This window comes from Castor canadensis, chromosome 16 (genome assembly GCF_047511655.1).
Source record: "Castor canadensis chromosome 16, mCasCan1.hap1v2, whole genome shotgun sequence".
In the NCBI taxonomy this organism is placed as follows: Eukaryota; Metazoa; Chordata; class Mammalia; order Rodentia; family Castoridae; genus Castor; species Castor canadensis.
The window spans coordinates 737,665-750,613 of record NC_133401.1 but is presented as its reverse complement, the minus strand read 5'-3'; the positions used below and the strand labels follow the sequence as shown (position 1 = coordinate 750,613).

The following is a 12,949-nucleotide window of genomic DNA, read 5'->3' as shown; positions in this document are numbered from 1 at the left end:
TTATGCCCTGCTTTTAAGTATCGTTTTTAAGTGTTGCTGTGTATGCTTTCTGCACTTGTGCTTGGGTACAGCCACTAGAAAATTTATAGCCAGCCTCAAGACAGAAATGTGGGGGAAGAAGATTAATTTCTCTGACCTGTTTTGGGGAAGATACATTGTAGTTCCTGGGCTCTGGCTTGGAGCCTAGGAAGGCCAAGTGCATGCTGTCCTGCCGTGTTGTCGGTGGTCTTTGAGTGTTCACATTCTTTGCCAGTATTTTTTGTTTGGATGACACCTTTTCTTGTTAATTTATAAGAGCTTTTTACACATAGGTGTTAGGAATGAAAGAGGCCCAGAATGGAGAAGAGGGGAGATGTCTCAAAAGCCAGGAAAGTGGTCCTGTGGAGGGGATTACCAGCAAGAGAGCTGGAGCCCACCTCCACTTACACACTGGGGTAGATGAAAGGGATGTGTGAAGTCCCTCTGGGCAGGATAATCCTGTGTGCCTTCTGACCCTCCCAAGATAATGGCTGTGTGGGGGTCACTTCTTTTAGGTCAGGTGGGGAGTCTAGTAAATGGCTGAAGTGGATGGCCGTTTTTCTTTAGGGCCGGGTGGAGAGTTTTCTAAGACCTTCAAGGGGAAGAGGTCCAGCGCTAACACGGTTCCTTTTCTTCACCCTAACAATAGGGACATAAATTATTACTCTTTAGGCGGTACTGGGGTTTGAACTCAGGGCTTCATATCTCTGGTTATTTTGGAGATGGAGTCTCGAACTATTCGGCCGGCTGGCTTCTCCCGCAGACCCTCCCCATCTCCGCCTCCCAAGTAGGACTGAAGGCGCTCGGCGGAACGTCAGTGCTCTAACAAGTACGGAAGTTTTAGCTGGGACTTCAAACCCCAGGCAGAAAGGCGCCCTGGGCTCTGAGGCCGGACAGCGGGCGTGCCGCACGGGTGGAGGCCCGCGAGGCCATCGCGCGGAGCACCGCCGGGCAAGGAGCCCATGACCCTCTGCCGAGCGCAGGACGACTTCTGCCGAGCGCAGGACGACTTCCGCCGGGGCGCCGCAGTGCGCAGGAGCGGAAGTGGGGCTGCCCTTCCCCCACCGCTTCCGGCCGCCGCTCAGTTCTCCCGCCTCCGCCGCGGCTCGTGGACGTCCCGCCATGGCACTGTCGCGGGGGCTACCCCGGGAGCTGGCGGATGCCGTGTCCGGGGGCCGGGTGCTGGTGGTGGGCGCGGGCGGCATCGGCTGCGAGCTGTTAAAGAACCTCGTGCTCACCGGCTTCTCCCACATCGACCTGGTGAGGGCCGGGCGCGCGCGGGCCGAATGGCGGGCAGTGGTGCGGGGGCCGGGACTTCGGGACCGGAGTCGGGAGGGGGAGGGGCTGCGCGGCCCCGGAGGCCCGGCGTCTGGGCTGCCCGCGTCCACGAGGCTGCTCGGCGGGAGGCCGGGCACGCGGGGGGGGGAGGCCGTGGCCCGGGTCTTCCCGGCGCTCGGCCGCAGCATCCCCCCCACCCCCGAGGGCGCGGAAGCAGCCTGGGCTCCTTCAGCCTCCAGACTGTCCCCAGCTGTGATGGGGACAGGCGGTGACTGAGTCCCGAGTGGGTGTTGCGACCTTAATTCCAAGTTCCCTGGGCCTCAGAATCTCCAGCGCTTGCCCCTAGCGGGTCATTGACTTGACCACTACCCCGAGGGTGCACACGCTGTGTGCATCCCATTTTATTTTTAACAGATGAGCAAAGTGAGATGCCATGGGGGTTAGTAACTTACCCTGGGCCAGACACATTGCCAGTACAGATAGGGGGACACTCGCCTGTCTTACGAAAGATGTTGGGGTTTTGCCGGGCGTGATGGCACCCGCCTGGAATCCCAGCCCTTGGGAGGTGCAGGCTGGAGAGGATCTCGAGTTCGAGGCCGACTTCGCACGCTGTCTCTTGGGGGAAAAAAAAAAAAAAAAAGTTAGGATTTTAGCTTTTGCATTGGTATGCGGTGACAGAATGCCAGTGTAATTTTAAGTCAAGAAATTGGAGCTACTGCCTGGAGTTGTGAGTTTAAAGAGTCTTCAGGTGCAGACGGGGATGAGAAAGGTAGAGGTGGCAGACTGTGAGCTCATAAATGCAAGTGGAGGGAAAGAATGTACACTTCTCCTTTGGTTACTCTTCACATCCCTTGCAGTGTCCCAAATCCAAATGTGCTCATAACGGCTGGTAACTGACTTAAAAGAACCATTTTGTCAGACAGTAGTGAATTTGGACACTTGAAAAAAACCAGTGATTGGAGGTGTTTGTGGTGGTGCATGCCTGTAATCCCTGGGGACCTGGGCTACAGTGTGAAACCACGTCTCAAAAAAAAAAAAAAAAACCCAAAATAATGGTTAAAAATAAATGGTTGTGCGTGTGGGACTGGGGTTTGAACTCAGAGCTTTGTGCTTGCAAAGCAGGTGCTCTACCGCTTGAGTCGCACCTTCAGTCCATTTTGCTCTGGTTATTTTGGAGATGGGGGTCTCATGAGCTGTTTGTTCCGGCTGGCTTAGAATCATGATTTCCTGATTTTAGCCTCCAAATAGGTAGGATTACAGGTGTGAGTCACAGCACCCAGTTTAAACTTTTTGATGTGTTTTATTTGATTTACCTTTTTTTTTTTGATGGAACTGGGGTTTGAACTGAGGGCCTCGCACTTACAAAGCAGACACTCTACTGCTTGAGCCACATCTCCAATCTATTTTGCTGTGTTTATTTTGGAGATGGGGTCTCTTGAACTGTTTGGCAAGGCTGGCCTCCAGCTGGGACCCTCCCCATCTCAGCTTCCCAAGTAGCTAGAATTACAGGCATGAGCCACTGGCATCTGGTTTGGTTTAATTTTGTAGTGAACTCATTACAAATAGTTGTTTTGAAGGTTTTTATAAATTATGACCAAAAGTATTAGAATGTTTCACAATTAGGATATTTGATGACTTTATTAAAATGGGATGAAAATGACTTTAAACATTTTTTCTTAACATTTTTAAGTAGCAGTTAGGTAGGACTACCTACACAACACTTTATTAACCATTTTTTTTGCGGGGTGGGGGGAGTTACTGGGAATCAAACCCACAGCCTTGTGCATGCAAAGCAAACACTCAAACCACTGGGCTACATCCTCAGCCTGAAAATTTCCTTTAAACAGTCCTCAGGTAATTGTAAATAATTTGTATACATGTACTTGAAGACTTGAAGAAGGCAACAAAAATTTACTAAATCTCTTTGTCAGGTATCATTTAGAAGAGGCACCATCAGATTTATATTGTATATAGTAATTCGATTGACAGAGAAATTCTGTTTTTTTAACAGTCCCCTGAACTCACTGGGATCAGGTTCTGGCAGCTCAGGTTCCCTCCCAGTGGTTGTCACAAGTGCTCCTCTGGGTGGAGCAGGAGGGCGTTTCTGTTCCACCCAGGTTCCCTCCTCTTTGGCTTCCTTCTTTATCTGATCATTTTCCTTCACACATTTCATTTCAGGAGGTACCGGGACTTTTACAGTGCTTACCATACTCAATACATGCATGAATTCTATTAACTTGCTTGTCACAGCAAGCCCAGCAGCATGCTGGCTAGCATTGTACTCTCCAAGTTTCGCCATGGTAACATTTGTGGTACCCGGTCTCTTGAAGTATACAATAGTACTCTTGAGGCTTTTCTTTTTTCTTTTTTTAAATGGTGGTTCTGGGGTTTGAACTCAGGGCCTCAGGCTTGTTAGGCAGATACTCTTGCCAATCGAGCCACTCCGCCAACCCAGTATCACCCTTCTTGTAGATGTGATGTATGTGGCCAAAGGAGTACACCATGTTTTCTAAAGGTTCTCATTTTTACAAATTACTGGAAGATGGTGGTTCTGGCCCAAAAGAACTGTTTTGAAATAGTCTCCTAACTGGCCCAGGCTGGTCTGGGACTCCAGATAATCCTGTCTTTATCTCCTGAGTGCTAGGATTTATAGGCGTGCACTGCCATGCTCAGCAAGCTTTGTGTTTTCAATAAATTCACGTTTTTATACTGTCCAAGTAGTTTCTTGAAATGTTTGCAAGAATGATTAAACAAAAAATATCTTTTTGAAGTATTTTTGAGGGGATTACTTTTGATGTTAAAATTCTTGGTTCTTTCCATTTGCGTTAAATTATTTTTATGAATTTAACAATCTTGGTATGTTTGACTGGAAAAGAAGTTTCTCCACTAATCAAAAAATTATAGGTTATGGATTCTGAGTATAGTGGTGTTGCTCAAACACACCAGGACATTTGTGATTCATCTGTGGTTTATGCATTTCTAGATCGATCTGGATACTATTGATGTCAGTAACCTCAACAGACAGTTTCTATTTCAAAAGAGACATGTTGGAAGATCAAAGGCACAGGTAACTTTCTTACTCTGTTTCTGTAACCCTTTTGATGGGTCTTTTATTTATTTATGATCCCTGATTAATTCTGCCTCTTCTGTAGGTGGGAGAAAACTGAGTGAAGCTAGCTCCTTAACTGAGGGATTGTGAAGAGTAAAAAGATAGGTCAAGTAAGGGTGTGCAAAGAGAATAGAATTGCTCTACCTAATCCTGTAATTGGGGTGACTGTTCTGTCCCTGTCATATTTAAATTTCTGATTGGTTACTTGGCAATGTGCCTTCTGTTCTATATTCCTGTAGAAGATGGCTTCTTGGTGGCCAGAGAAGCCACAACTCTGAGTGTTCTTCATGATTCGGGGCTTAGAACGTCTTTTCCCTTTGCTTTCTGCTGACCCTTTTGACTGACTTCGACTGGTCTTTTCCCTTTCATTTTTTGTATTTTGACTCCTCTCCAGAGGTGTTTTGCTAAACCTTATAGACTGAGGACTTCTTCTGTCAACCATCTCTTCTCTTTTGTGTCATAGTTAATACTTAACACTTAACCTGGATAATTAGTTAATGCCTCTTTTCTCAGACTCTTGTTAAGTGAATGAATAACACTGGTTATTACAATTTATTTATTTATTTATTTTTTGTGGTACTGGGGTTTGAACTCAGGGCTTCACACTTGCTAGGCAGGCACTCTACCACTTGAGGCACCACTCCAGCCCTATTTTGTTCATTTTTTATGTTTTTTGTGGTGCTCAGGTTCGACCTTGGGCAAGTGCTCTACTACTGAGTTACTGCCCCAGCTCTGCATTTTATATGTTTGCTGAAGCTTGTCTTTCATATAGAAGTGTTTATGCTAGGGTGTAGGGGAGAGCTCTCATTTCATAAATACATGTGTAGCTTAATCGTAATGAAAGTTTAATCATTTTTTTATTTCTTTAATGTTTAAGGTAATTAAGGTTACTGTGTAAGTAGGTGATAGTATTTGTGTCTATCAGAAGTAGATTTCAAATGTAAACAAAAATGTTGTAGTAATTCACTGTTGTTTGTTTTTCCAGGTTGCCAAAGAAAGTGTACTGCAGTTTTACCCGAAAGCTAATATTGTAGCTTACCATGACAGCATCATGAAGTATGCTCTAATTATTATATTACAAATGAATTATATTGCTCTGATTTTTTTAATAAAACGTTTAAGTATAAAGTATTTTATTAGCCAAATATGTGAGCCCAAAATCATTCTGCATTTTTCAGATGGCTTTTCTAGAATAATTGAAATGTGATTCTTGGTGTCCAAGTAAGTTAAGTAACACTGTTCACAGATATTGAATGAAAGTGATGACATGTTTTAATATTTTTTTTTCCCCTTTGGTACTGGGGCTTGAACACTCAGGCTACACCTTGAGCCACTGCACCAACCCTTTTTTGTGTTGGGTTTTTTCAAGATAGGGTCTCTGGAACTATTTGCCTGGGCTGGCTCCAAATTGTGATCCTCCTGATCTTTGCTCCTGAGGAGCTAGGCATAGAATTATCGTCATGAGCACTGGTGCCTGGATGTTTTAATTTTTTAATAAATAAGTTAGTTGAAAACTTACAAAGGACCTTACATTCTTTTAAGTTTTTTTTTGTGCAGCACTGGAGTTTGAACTCAGGGCCTTATGCTTGCTAGGCAGGTTCTCTTACTGCTTGAGCCACTCTGCCAGCCCTTTTTTGTGATGGGTTTTTTTTTTAGATAGGGTCTTGAGGAACTACGTGCCTGGGTTGGCTTCAAGCTGCTGTCCTCCTGATCTCTACCTCCTGAGTAGTTGGATTATAGGCGTGAGCCACCGGTGCCTGGCTAAATAAGATATTTTAAGCTATGAAGTTTTCTTTGTGACAATTCAGACTTTTTGAAACACAATTTCATTGTAATTGATTTCAGCTTTTTTAGTTTAAAAGGTTTCCTTTCCAAAACAATCTGTTAAGACTCTGACTTCTGTATATAATGCCGAGAATTGTAGTGGGTGGCAGTACTTTTGATAATATATACATTTACCTTAGCAAAAAAAAAAAATTTAATTTTGGAGGTGTTGGAGCAAAGGAACTCTGGCGTAAATTATCGTTTTTTTGTGTTCGGTATTGCACCAAGGGCTTTGGGCATGCTAGGCACTCTGCCACTGAGCTGCACACCCAGCCCTAAATTATCCCGTATCTACAGTTGTCTAGTTCACAAGTAAATGGTATCAAAATAGTACTCACGTGAGGGACTAGAATTAAAGTCTTACACTTTCTCAGAGCATTTGTATCTCCAGCTGATTTTTTATTCTCTGAATGTTTCCTCTGTAGACATGCCTGTGGTACTGTAACCATCTTACTCTGTGCTGCTTTCCCAGTGGTGCTAAAAGTAGAGACCCTAGGGGCCTGAACCCTGCCTGACCCTGGCCGTGCGAGGTGAAGCCGCTGGCCAAGCAGACCCTGGGAATGCGTTCTTTATGTGTTCTCAGGCGCTTGCTGCCCCAAGAAGGCCTGGTGGGACTAGTGAGGTCATGCCATCTTTCTCTGGAGTTACTTTAAATATATCTGGTGCTATAAAAGAGGTCCTGGTTTTGTGCCCTAGGTAGCTGGCCCAAAAGGATAGGAATCTGAGGAAAATAATTAGCTTGTGTGTGTAGAAAGTCAACTATGTGTATGGTATATACTCCTAGCATCAGTTATTTTTGCATTGTTAGTACTTTGTTAAACTTTCCAGGACTATTATATTGTGAAGATACATGTGTAAGTACAGTTTTGGTGACGTTTTTGTTTTGCTTTGTAGCCCCGACTATAATGTGGAATTTTTTCGACAGTTTATATTGGTTATGAATGCATTAGATAACAGAGGTAAGGTTCATTTAATACTTTTAGCTTCTCAGTATTTCCTCTGCATCGTATCAAAGCTGTATAGAAACAGTACTAAAATATTTCCTAATGAATTAGAACTTGAAAGCCCTAAAAGGAAGTAAGACCAAGTTTGAAGCTTGCCAGTTGCTTGCAATTTTCTCTAGAACCGATCTTTTCTGGGCTGGACATTAGCCACCATATACTGTGGTAATTCTGCCAGAAAGTGTAGATAAAGGAGAATTAATTTGAAAGCGCTAAAGAGCGTGACTACATAGGCTGTGTGTGGGTTGTGTTTCTTTCAGATTGTTGGAGCATGTAAATGCAGCGTGACTTTATTTATGTGGAAATCTAGGAAATGGGAATGCCCAGGTCTCACCCAAGACCAGTTAAAACAATGAATGGACTGGAATATCTTTTTCTTTTTTTACGGGTGGTACTGGGGTTTGAACTTGGAGGTTCATGCTAGGCAGGTGCTCTACTCCACCAGCCCTGTTTTGTGTTGGATATTTTTGAGCCCAGGGCTGGTTTCTGCCTCCTGAGTTGCTAGGATTACAGGCATGAGCCACCTGCACCTGGCTGAAATACCTTTTTTTTTTGAGCTCCTCAGATGATTCTAAAATTCAGTCAGGAAAAAAAAACCCAGCATCTTGGGAATAAAGTGACAAGATACTAGAGTTAAAACCCATGGCTCTGAAATTATTTTAGATGTGTCAGATTCCACGACATGCTAGCCTCGACTCTATTAGGCATATGCATTTTATTTTTCCATATAAGCTCTCACAATATTAGGATGGTGTTTCCTACAATCAGGTATTAGCATTAACAAAGCTGTGCTTCTGGAGTAAAAATATTTAATACTTCTTGCTTGTTTTTAGTTCCACATGTAAAAGTTCTTCTTTCAAGTCAGTTTGTAATAATGTGGGGCCAGAAATACCAAAACCACAATGTTGAAGGTCTGGATGACTCCTGAATGGACTTGTCTTTTTCTCCTAGCATTGAACTGCTTTGATAGGTCTCAGTTGCCATTGTATGTGTCTCGTTCACTCCATGCATTCCTTGATAATTACGTTAGAATGGGAGCAAGCTAAGGTGCAGCGGTAGAAGAGAAAAGCAGCAGTTCTTCTTCTCCCCCCAGTGCTGGGGGCTGAATCCAAGGCATCATGCACTAGGCAAGCTATAGCCTTGGCCCCAGCACTTTGGAGTTTGGTGATTTATAAAATTAATGTGTCTGGGAGTGCTTTTCCTGGAGTGAATTTTTGTTATAAACTTTCTGCATTTGAAATTTTTTGCTAAGGAAATGTCTGTAATTAATATTGATGGGCTGGGAATGCAGCTCAGTGGTAGAATACTCGCCTAGCATGCATAAGGCCCTGCCGCACTGCAAAAGCAAAAGAAAAAATCAGTTGCGTTACTCTGGCAATAGCCCTAAGAAAATTGTACATAAAATAAAAACAGATAGTTTGGCTAGTTGTCATCCTCATCAAAGATAACTAGTTTGTATTTTCAAAACTTTAGGAGCAAGGCATGGAGCTCACTGATAGAGCCCTTGCCTCACATACTCAAGGCCCTGGGTTTGATCCCTGGTACTGCAAAAGCAGAACAAAATAACACTGGCTAACCAGTATTTTTCTTCCAGCCGCCCGAAATCATGTTAATAGGATGTGTCTGGCAGCTGATGTCCCTCTTATTGAAAGTGGGACTGCTGGTTATCTTGGGCAAGTAACTACTATCAAAAAGGTAAGAAAAGGTTTTGTTTGTTGTTGTTTTTTCCAAATATTTATATGAGATTTGAGACCTTAGGGGGAGGAAGAATAAATTTTGAATTTATATAGTATAAGCAGGTCAGCATTATAAAACTGAAGATTGAAAAAGATAAAAACCCTGAAGATGATGTTTGAGGCCTTAGGTTTAATTCCTAGCACCCCTCCCCCCCCACTACGAGGGAATAAACCCCAAAACTAAGGATGCTATAAAGGCATCCCAGAACTACAGGCGGGGAAATCTTTTGGCTTTGTGCCACTTTGTTTAGTTTATGTGTTAAAATCTTTAGACCGGAAGCATCATACACTTACCAAAAAAGATCCTTAGGCTACCTCTCTTGCTATAGATGATGGATGGTGAAGCAGGTTTCTAAAAGAGTTACTTCGTGGACTGAAAGCGTGGCTCAGCTTATTATTAATCCCCAGACCAAATAAATATGTTACTTTTTCTCAAAAGGAATCTGTATAGATAAGAAAAGAACTGTGTATTTGTGAAATATTTCATGTATTTAAATATGACTAAAGAATAATAGAGCAAATATCTGTGTGCTCATAACCCAGCTTTATAAAATCCCAATGTCAATTCATTTGCTGTTCAGATTTTTTTTTGTGGTATTGAAGTTTGAACTCAGGGCCTCATGCTTGCTCAGCAGGCGCTTTACCGGTTGAGCCACGCCTCCAGTCCTCTCTTTTAGTTCTTTTAAGAAATTAAACATTCTAAATACATTTGAAGAATCCTTTTTGCAGATTTTGAAACTATGAAAAGAAAATTACACTGTACTTTAAACTTTGCTAATTTTGTCTGACTTTTTTTTGACAACATGTTCATGTTAAAATAATGGCTCCACCTAGGTATGGTGGTGCATGCCTGTAATCTCAGCATTCAGGGCCAGCCTGGGCACATAAAGTCGCAAGATCCTGCCTGTTGTAAAACAAACAGTAAGTAAGCAAGCAGGCAAAGTTTGGGAATGCCTCGGTTTTCCCATGTATCCAAATTGCTCTTGGTTAGTAGTTTGCTTAATTTTCGTGAGATTTTAGGGAAATTTCCACCTTTAAGAAATACTAAAAAAAGTTGGTTAGAAAGCTGTTTGTCTGCTGGTAGTTTTTCTGATGGTTTAGTACAATCAAGGAAGACTCATTTGACATGGAGGTGCAACCGCTCGAGGAGCCATGCCTTCAAGTCTTGCTTTTTTTTTAAGTTTATTTTTCATCAGGGTCTCCTATAAACTTTGCTAAGGCTGGTTTCAAACCTCAGTCCTCCTTTGTCTGCCTCTCTAGTGGCTGGGATTATAGGCATGCACCACCATGGCTGGTGAAGTGTAGTAAGTTTTATTTGGCATGGTGTAAGTAATGCTCACTTGGCTTGGAGTCAGAGGAGGCCTGGCTCAGTCTTAATTCTGACTCTGGTTGATTTAAATACCTTTTATATTAAGAGATTCTTTATCTGTAAAATAAAGCTTTTTGGAGTCACTAATAGTTTGCAATTCCTTTGGCCACATAAAACTAGGTCGGTCGGGATGTAGATGAAAGAGTGAAGCGTTTATGGTTGTATTACATTTTAATATTGAAAAACCACCATCATGGAATATTTTTTCATGTTCTGACTTTGTAGGGCGTGACCGAGTGTTATGAATGTCATCCTAAGCCCACCCAGAGAACTTTTCCTGGCTGTACAATTCGTAACACACCTTCAGAACCTATTCACTGCATCGTTTGGGCAAAATACTTGTTCAAGTAAGAGAGTGTATATTTCTGAACATTATGATGGGGATAACGTCATTTTTAGTTAAATGTCTTAGGCTGTGCTTATGTTCAAATACGGTGAAGTGGTGCTCTAGGAGCTTTTTTGTTACATTTCTTTAGCATTCTTTTCATGCCATAGATGAGATTTAGGAAGCTTAGTCTGGTGGTGGAGACAGAAAGCTAACTAAGTAAATGCCGTTGGTTAGAAATACTCACCCATTAGTTAGAAAAGAAATTACAATGCAAGTTAAAAATACTTTGGGAGGCTGGGGATGTAGAGTGCTTGCCTAATATGCTCACACCCTGGGTTCAGTCCCAGAACAATTTTGTAGCAGCCCTGACTAGAAAGTGCAGGGTGTTTGAGTGTATTGGAAGAAAAGTTAGAAGTTTACATACACGAAGAGAGGTTGAATATTAATGACCGAATGATCCAGCTAACTGATCAGTTTAGCTGAGTGAATGAAACCAGAGAATACACTAAAACAATTAAGTGGAAAAGGAAGGATATAGTTGGCGATAAGAGCGAAAAAACCCTAGGGCATTCCATTACCAGATAAGGGAGATGTGATAAAAGCTAAAGGGAGGACATGAGTTTAACACAGCTTCCGTAGCTATTGTGATAAAAAGGATGAAAATGAGAGGACATGCCAATACATCGAAAGTTTAATAATATAGATAATTCACTTCAAAATTTTTACAAAGCTGAAAGAAATAGAAATCTAAATACAGTATATCTTAGATTTAATAATTTAAGCTATTCCGAGTAATATAGCAAATTTATAGCAAATTGTTTTGCTTCTGAATCCCACCATACTTAAAAAAGAATGTATTATCCTGCTCTTAGGTAAATTATCCCAGAGTCTTGATGTCAAAGAGAAAGAAAATTGCCAGTCTGTGTTGTTTGTTCATTGGTGCAATGGTTTGTACTCAGGGTCTTGAGCTTGCCAGGCCGGTGCTCTACCACCTGAACTACAACTCCAGACCTTAAGTCATATGTTTAAGGAAAGTTTGGGAAGTTTTATATCTGTGAGAATTGTTAAACAGCTTGTAGGATAAGGAGATTAACAAAGGGAAATGTCAGTTTGATAGGTTCTATGTTATTTCCTAAGACTTGCAGGAGTAAAGATACATAGTATCCTAAAAAGAAAGTACCTTATTACTGCTGACTTTCTCTAGAACAAGACCCTGCCATGTAGTGTTTTTTGAGCAGTGGTTGCAGATGTACTTCACAAACTATTGTGAAACTCAAATCTTACCTCAAGAAGGAATATAAAAGCTACTTGCTTTTTTTCTTTTTTCCCTTTAACAAGAGCTGACTGTGTCTAATGCTTGTTTTTTAATTTTGGCGGGACTCGGGTTTGAACTCACTGCTTCACGCTTGCAGAGTAGGTGCTCTCTTGTGTGAACTGCGCTTCCGGTCCATCCTGGATGGTTAGTTTGGAGATGGGGATCTTTAAAGCTATTTGCCAGGGCTGGTCTCAAACCGAGATCCACTGGATCTTACTCTCACAAGTAGCTAGGATTACAGGTGTGAGCTACCAGAGCTTGCCTGTTTTCTTAATCACAGATTTTAGCATTGGAACATGCAGAGCCTGGCTGATAAGAATAGACACAGGTCTGATAAAATTTAGCCTTGTTTGTGTTGTGGATTGTGTTATCATGCCAGCTATCTAATCAGATTGCTTTAGGTATAATTTATTAGTTGTTTGCCCTTTATCCCCACTAACTGATATTCTAAATTAGATGTTTGTGAAGAAAGTAGGAAAAACGACTCACTTGTTCAGAATGCCTTGTACATAAATATTTAACGTTCTTAAATTATAGCCAGTTGTTTGGGGAAGAGGATGCTGATCAGGAAGTGTCTCCAGACAGAGCTGACCCTGAAGCTGCCTGTAAGTAAACCATTTGGCATGTGTTTTCTTATTAGTAGTACTACCTTTATTTTTCTCATGTAATTAGTAAGTTATTTTAAGAGAAAAATAACAGTTGCTGTTATGTTCTAGATAATATTAACATATTGCATGCTTAACATTTGCCATTTCATTTTTAAAACTATGTATACCAGAAGGAGAGTTCATTTCATTAGAAAGGAAATAAAGGTGAAAAATTTTACAAATCTGATAATTAGAGCTGATGGCAGGACTGTGCTTTGAACTGTCCTCCATTTGGCCTTCCGAAACTGAACAGAAAAAGATGCTGATGAGTTTGTTACTTTCTTTGAACTCATAAGGCATAGAACACTGGTGACTTCATGAGTG

At 41.9% G+C, this 12,949-nt stretch overlaps 1 protein-coding gene across 1 annotated transcript in view; it reads left to right on the top strand.

The window, feature by feature from the left end:
• The first annotated feature begins 1,088 nt into the window (after nucleotides 1-1,088).
• Nucleotides 1,089-12,949, top strand: part of Uba2 (ubiquitin like modifier activating enzyme 2) — a 32,295-nt gene continuing 20,434 nt past the window's right edge. The window contains exons 1-7 of the mRNA XM_020180365.2: nucleotides 1,089-1,278; nucleotides 4,280-4,363; nucleotides 5,391-5,461; nucleotides 7,124-7,188; nucleotides 8,825-8,925; nucleotides 10,561-10,682; nucleotides 12,516-12,583. Of these exons, the coding sequence (XP_020035954.1) occupies nucleotides 1,141-1,278; nucleotides 4,280-4,363; nucleotides 5,391-5,461; nucleotides 7,124-7,188; nucleotides 8,825-8,925; nucleotides 10,561-10,682; nucleotides 12,516-12,583 (649 nt within the window). The 5' untranslated portion in view covers nucleotides 1,089-1,140. The remainder of the gene's footprint in view (nucleotides 1,279-4,279; nucleotides 4,364-5,390; nucleotides 5,462-7,123; nucleotides 7,189-8,824; nucleotides 8,926-10,560; nucleotides 10,683-12,515; nucleotides 12,584-12,949) is intronic.